Source organism: Scyliorhinus torazame, chromosome 10, assembly GCF_047496885.1.
Source record: "Scyliorhinus torazame isolate Kashiwa2021f chromosome 10, sScyTor2.1, whole genome shotgun sequence".
NCBI lineage: Eukaryota > Metazoa > Chordata > Chondrichthyes > Carcharhiniformes > Scyliorhinidae > Scyliorhinus > Scyliorhinus torazame.
In genome coordinates, this window is record NC_092716.1 from 228,517,510 (window position 1) to 228,525,288 (window position 7,779).

The 7,779-nt window shown below is 43.0% G+C and overlaps 1 protein-coding gene across 2 annotated transcripts in view; it reads right to left on the reverse strand.

The window, feature by feature from the left end:
* Positions 1-7,545, reverse strand: part of sbf2 (SET binding factor 2) — an 857,151-nt gene extending 849,606 nt beyond the window's left edge. For both annotated transcript variants that reach the window (XM_072466526.1, XM_072466525.1), the window contains exon 1: positions 7,375-7,545. In XM_072466526.1, the coding sequence (XP_072322627.1) occupies positions 7,375-7,429 (55 nt within the window). In that variant the 5' untranslated portion in view covers positions 7,430-7,545. The remainder of the gene's footprint in view (positions 1-7,374) is intronic.
* Between the last annotated feature and the right edge of the window lie 234 nt (positions 7,546-7,779).

Here is a 7,779-nt window from a genome sequence, read left to right on the forward strand (position 1 = left end):
ATTCACTACTCACCTCCCAGAAGGCCCCTGCGCACTGCTGCCGCCGAAATCCAAAGGGCTGCTCCTGTAAAGGTAAGGCTTTTAAATACACTACTCACCTCCAAGAAGGCCCCTGCGCACCGCTGCCGCCGAAATCCAAAGGGCTGCTCCTGTAAAGGTAAGAGTTTTTAAATTCACTACTCACCTCCCAGAAGGCCCCTGCGCACTGCTGCCGCCGAAATCCAAAGGGCTGCTCCTGTAAAGGTAAGGCTTTTAAATACACTACTCACCTCCAAGAAGGCCCCTGCGCACCGCTGCCGCCGAAATCCAAAGGGCTGCTCCTGTAAAGGTAAGGCTTTTAAATACACTACTCACCTCCAAGAAGGCCCCTGCGCACCGCTGCCGCCGAAATCCAAAGGGCTGCTCCTGTAAAGGTAAGGTTTTTAAACACACTACTCACCTCCCAGAAGGCCCCTGCGCACCGCTGCCGCCGAAATCCAAAGGGCTGCTCCTGTAAAGGTAAGGTTTTTAAACACACTACTCACCTGCCAGAAGGCCCCTGCGCACCGCTGCCGCCGAAATCCAAAGGGCTGCTCCTGTAAAGGTAAGGCTTTTAAATACACTACTCACCTCCAAGAAGGCCCCTGCGCACCGCTGCCGCCGAAATCCAAAGGGCTGCTCCTGTAAAGGTAAGTGGTTTTAAACTCACTACTCACCTCCCAGAAGGCCCCTGCGCACCGCTGCCGCCGAAATCCAAAATCCAAAAATTTCACAACCAAATACAATTAATTTCCCTTTGAAACGTCAATTATCAGTGACATCAGAGGAGTTCTCCACCCCACCATATCAGGAGTGCAGAAGCAAGCAGGTTTGGAATGCAGCGAGAAAACATGAATGGTGAGCAAATATAAAAAAAACAATCAGTCACGGACTTGCTGTTCCACAATGAGCAACATCAGGTTTTATGGCTTCTGTACATAGATCTGATCAGTTTGCATGAATGTGAGTGCATGCAGACCAAAATAAAGTTGCCGCAGTCCGAGATGACCATAGGCTATTTCCCCTTTTGATGATTTAACCCAAAGTATTAGGATAGCAGCACTTCAGTATTGTACTGTACCCTTTTTATAAATCACAGAATCCCTATAGTGCAGGAGGCCATTCGGCCCATCAGGTCTGCACGACCCTCCAAAAGAGCACCCCACCTGGGCCCACTACCCTGCCCTATCCCCATCTAACATTTGGACACCAAGGGGCAATTTAGCCTGGTCAATCCACCTAACCTGCACATATTTGGGCTGTGGGAGGAAACCAGAGCACACGGATGTAGCCCATGCAGACACGTGGAGAACGCACACACTCCACACAGACAGTCACCCAAGGTTGGTATCGAATAGATTTTTCAGAAAATCACTGCACAATTATAAACTGAATTTTTTGTAGCTTGTGCAAAAATCCAATATTTATATAAGATCATAAATTAAACATTTTGTTTGATTTAGTTTACTACAAACACTGACTACTGTAACTAGGGTGGTCCTTTCAAGGGAAATTAGGGGTGGACAATAAATGCTGGCTTTCCAGCGATGTTCACATCCCATGAATGAAAAAAAGATAACTTCTTGCTTTTGATCCACAAAATCAGTATGGAGGCCAGTAAATACATCTGTGTAAGGAAAACATAAACCAGGGTACCACCAACTTCCAGAAGTTCAGAACATAATAGGTGTTGAATGATGACAAAGTACCTACAATATCTATTATATGCATTGTTACTTTTATTTTGCACTGTGGTGTTTGTACAAACTCTTCTAAATCTCCCAAATATTAAAATACATCCCAAAATTGGAATTAAAACGAGTATGACACAAAACTCCTCACCATCTGTTTCCGACCATGAAATAATAGATGAATTACAATAACAATTGACCTACTTTTTCATATTTATTCCTGAAATCAACTGAAGTAAAATTCTAAGAGTGTATAGAGCTGGCATTTGTAACACGGCAGTATGTGGCTTGCAACCCAGAGGTTGACAGTTCAAATCTGACTACAATAAAGTACAAAATTGAATTCAATAAATGTTAAGTTGTGAGTTTACGCAATAAATAACCAGAAAAGTTTTCAAGTTGTTGTATAAATTCCAACTATTCACTAATGTCCCTCAGGGAAGAGAACCTTTATTGTCTATAGGTAACTGTCATCCACTTTGCACAGCTAATTTTAAATGACCTGTGTGCTGACCTTGTAAGCCATTCAGGTGTAGAATACTCATGTGGCCACTAGGAATGGATAATAAATAAGAACATAAGAACTAAGAGCAGGAGTAGGCCATCTGGCCTCTCGAGCCTGCTCCACCATTCAATGAGATCATGGCTGATCTTTTGTGGACTCAGCTCCACTTTCCGGCCCGAACACCATAACCCTTAATCCCTTTATTCTTCAAAAAACTATTTATCTTTATCTTAAAAACATTTAATGAAGGAGCCTCTACTGCTTCACTGGGCAAGGAATTCCATAGATTCACAACCCTTTGGGTGAAGAAGTTCCTCCTAAACTCAGTCCTAAATCTACTTCCCCTTATTTTGAGGCTATGCCCCCTAGTTCTGCTTTCACCCGCCAGTGGAAACAACCTGCCCGCGTCTATCCTATCTAGTCCCTTCATAATTTTATATGTTTCTATAAGATCCCCCCTCATCCTTCTAAATTCCAACGAGTAGTCCCAGTCTACTCAACCTCTCCTCGTAATCCAACCCCTTCAGTTCTGGGATTAACCTAGTGAATCTCCTCTGCACACCCTCCAGTGCCAGTACATCCTTTCTCAAGTAAGGAGACCAAAACTGAACACAATACTCCAGGTGTGGCCTCACTAACACCTTATACAATTGCAGCATAACCTCCCTAGTCTTAAACTCCATCCCTCTAGCAATGAAGGACAAAATTCCATTTGCCTTCTTTTTTTTTTTAAATATGTTTATTAAGAATTTTTCAACAAAATTATCAACCATACAAACACCCCCCCCCCCCGTAACAAAAAGAAAAGAAAAGTTGCATAGCAAGACATAAACATATCAAATCAACATAATACAGAACTTTGTACATTGGATTCCTCCCTCACATATCAACTTTCCTGAACAATTATGTATTTTCTTGCTCATTTATGTATTTTCTTGCTCAAGTGCCCCCAAGAAGACCCCCCTTCCCTGTCCACCCTTCTCCCCCCCCTCCCTGGGTTGCTGCTGCTGACCGAACTGCATCTAACGCTCCGCGAGATAGTCTAGGAACGGTTGCCACCACCTGGAGAACCCCTGCACAGACCCTCTCAAGGCAAACTTTATCCTCTCCAACTTGATAAACCCTGCCATGTCATTTATCCAGGCTTCCACACTGGGGGGCTTCGCATCTTTCCACATTAACAAGATCCTTCGCCGGGCTACTAGGGAAGCAAAGGCCAGAATGCCGGCCTCTTTCGCCTCCTGCACTCCTGGCTCATCCGCCACTCCAGATAGTGCTAGCCCCCAACTTGGCTTGACCTGGACTTTCACCACCTTAGATATAGTTCTCACAACACCCCTCCAGAACCCATCCAGTGCCAGACACGACCAGAACATATGGGCATGGTTCGCCGGGCTTCCTGAGCACCTCCCACATCTGTCCTCCACCCCAAAGAACCTACTCAGCCTCGTCCCCGTCATATGCGCTCTGTGAATAACCTTAAACTGTCCCAGGCTAAGCCTGGCACACGAGACAGAAGAATTAACCCTACTCAGGACATCAGCCCACAGACCCTCTTCAATCTCCTCCCCCAGCTCCTCCTCCCATTTACCCTTCAGCTCCTCTACCAAAGCCTCCCCCCTCTTCTTTCATCTCCTGGTATATTGACGACACTTTGCCCTCTCCGACCCATAGGCCCGAAATCACCCTGTCTTGAATCCCTTGTGCCCCGCGGGATCAGCGGAAATTCCCTCACCTGCCGCCTCACAAACGCCCTCACTTGCATGTACTTGAACACGTTTCCCAGGAGTAACCCAAACTTCTCCTCCAGCGCCCCTAGGCTCTCAAACGTCCCATCAATGAACAGGTCCCCCATTCTTCTAATCCCTGCCCGATGCCAGCTCTGAAACCCCCCGTCCATCCTTCCTGGGACAAACCGATGGTTATCTCTGATCGGGGACCACACCGAGGCTCCCATCGCACCCCTGTGTTCCATTTGCCTTCTTAATCACCTGTTGCACCTGTAAACCAACTTTTTGCGACTCATGCACTAGCACATCCAGGTCTCTCTGCACAGCAGCATGTTTTAATATATTATCATTTAAATAATAATCCCTTTTGCTGTTATTCCTACCAAAATGGATAACCTCACATTTGTCAACATTGTATTCCATCTGCCAGACACTAGTCCATTCACTTAGCCGATCCAAATTCCTCTGCAGACTTCCAATATCCTCTGCACGTTTTGCTTTACCACTTATCTTAGTGTCGGTCTGCAAACTTGGATACATTGCCCTTGGTCCCCAACTCCAAATAATCTATGTAAATTGTGAACAGTTGTGGGCCCAACACTGATCCCTGCGGGACACCACTACCTACTGATTGCCAACCAGAGAAACACCCATTAATCCCCACTCTTTGCTTTCTATTAATTAACCAATCCTCTATCCATGCTACTACTTTCCCCTTAATGCCATGCATCTTTATCTTATGCAGCAACCTTTTGTGTGACACCTTGTCAAAGGCTTTCTGGAAATCCAAATATACCACATCCATTGGCTCCCCGTTATCTACCGCACTGGTAATGTCCTCAAAAAATTCCACTAAATTAGTTAGGCACGAAATGGACCATCATCTTCCAAGAATAAAGATGGATGTCCAGTTACTTGTTAATAACTATGATACAACTTTTTTTCAAAATAGCTGATACCAGTTGATAATAAAAATCTTTATTAGTGTCGCAAGTAGGCTTACATTAACACTGCAATGAAGTTACTGTGATAATCTCCATGTTACGACACCTGTTCGTGTACATTGAATTCGGGAGAAATCAGAATACGCAATTCACCTAACAAGCAGATCTTTCGGGTCTTTTGTGGGAGGAAACCAGAGTGTCCGGAGGAAATCCACACAGACATGGGGAGAATGTGCAGACTCCACACAGACAGTGACCCAAGCTGCAAATCAAACCCAGGTCCCTGGTATTGTGAAGCAACAGTGCTAACCACTGCATCGTTCATAACAATTTCCAAATGATGCTGTGTGGTTTTAATGATAAAACAGTTTGAGAAGTGAATTGTGTGGGTTTATCTGGATGTTAGCAATTTCAAAGTACCAATTCTGTACATGTTCATCATATAAAAGGAATTCAATAAGTGGACCATTCCATTCTCCTTGAATATGTTTCATGATTCTATTACTTCTTTGCTCCCTATCATTTGTTTCCCTTGCTTAACAAAAATGCATTCATCTCAAGTCTTCAGATGTTGAGAATGGAAATAAATACTGCAGTTGCCTTGTAATATTTCCTTTAAAAGGTCCTGGCTTGCATCAGGATATATGTTTTCCTGGTTATAAAGAATGTAATATATTGTGCCTGGAACTAGGACAATGCTTCTTTTTCCAAAGACAAAAAGAACACATCCACCAAAATGTTTTTTTTGAGATTTTCTAAATGACAATCAGGAATATTTCAAAGATCATAAAAAGAACTAGGCTGTGAATGAGCAGAAAACACAACAAATAAATAAATTGGACTTTCATATTGCAAGTTTCAAATATAGATCACTTCACCTTCCCATCCCTGCACATCATTTCTCCAAGTTAGATGTTTTCCAAAAAACAGTTATGGATTGCAAATAGGTCGGGGAATTAAATTCCCAAATTCTCCCACCCAAAAATTAAGAAAATTAATTTTTGATCCATTTTTTATCCCATATGTATGAGCTATGTGTTCAACGTTCCATAGTCTACGACATGTCAAAAAAAGCTTAGAATCTGTTCAACAGCATTGGGATAGAAATCCACCGAACCAAGTTGAATAGTTTTTTGCAGCCATTTTTACTGTCTGGTTGAAACACACAAGAAACATATTCAAATTAAACTTAAAGGGTAAAACTGTGTTCCCATTCAATTTTTTAAAAAACTTTTTCAAAATACTGTAAAGCATTTTAATATGAAAGCCAACAAAATATTTGAAAATTTATAAGAGAAATTAATGATTTTGCTTAACAAGTGTCTGCTGGATTTCCATAGAAAATAAAGCTAACAATTTAACTTATGTTTGTTTCAGTACACAATTTCTGGCAACATTTAGAGATAAAAAATAAATAATGATTCCCTGTAATCTGAAACAATTCTTGAGTGCTGTTGAAGTGTCCCAGCTTAAGAGTTAACCTATCTTTCTCTTTCAGATACTGACAACACAGGCATTGCCAACATCTCTGCTTCTAATCAATGAAATTAATCTTTTGTGAATTATGTTTTCAAAGAGTATGAATTATGTTTTCAAAGAGTATCTGTTAAATTGTAATATTTCGAATTAAATTTAAGATTGAAAGCATTATCTTCATGCACAGAATATTTTTAAAGAATTTACGATACATCATCCTAAGGGATTGAGTAAAAGCTTTGTGACAATAAGTAAATAAATTAAACAGAGATTGATCTATCCTGTATTTAACAGGTTGCTCTGTTCACAGAGGATTGCTGTGTCAGTGTGGAATTCCAACAGCTGGCTGTGTAATCATTAGATGTCAGTAAAAGACTGCTGACACAGCAGTATGGTACAATTTGGGAGGAGGGAAATCCTAGAGGTTCCAGTCGTGTTTCTTGTTGGATAACATAAATCACAAACTTTAGGACTTGTTTTTATGGCGTACCTTCTTCCTCTGCCATTAACTTATTTTGTAGAACTGAATTATATTGTTATACTGCCCGCATTACGAAACCCAATAAAATTTTACAGGCAACGTTCTCCAGTAATATTAAGGAAAAATAAGAGTAACTCAAGGCTCTGACGTATTTACAAAAACAAACATGCGCCTGTCTCTCCAAAGTCACTCTTTACGTCAATAATTAGTCACTCAGAACAAGACAACAGATTTGTTTATTTCCCTATTTTGGAAGGTTCAATTAATTAAATCAACTGCACGCAAAAATGCACCAGAAGCAATGCACTGAAACGGTCAGGGCCGCTTACATTTGTCACGATCACCAGCTTATAATTTAATAACAAAGAAGTTGTTTCCACCCTCTTCCCACTGGAACCGCTCAGCTGCTCTGCAGGCAATCACGGCCTAAAAAGAACTCTCTCGCCAACCGAGGCGAGATGGACACACACATGCCTAACGCGACGTCCCTCACAAGCGTTGTCGTCCCCCTTTAAAAAGGCGCACTCACCCGTCTTTTCGGGATCGTAACCGACAACCACGAAGTAATCTGCCAGCCTCGCCATTTCTTCACCAATTTCGGGACTCGAGGCAGAGGGAATCTCAACATTTTCCTCCCTGGAAAAGCTCAGCCATGTTTGACACCCACCCACCCCCTCTCAGACGGCGCAGTGCGCGTGCGCCGACAGGCCTGACCCTGATTGGGTGGCCACGGACAGCGGGTGCAGCGGGCTGGCGCGAGGGAAAGAGTCGGAGGCGGGCAGCCGGCTGCAACGGTCACTGCAAATCAGGGCGGCGAGGTTCACACACACAACTCGTCAGCACACTCTCACTTCTGCACTCCCACAAGAGCGTTGGAAAGAGTTCAGAGCTGCACCCATTCCCGGAGGAGGAGAGGGGGTGGTTAGGAAGTAGC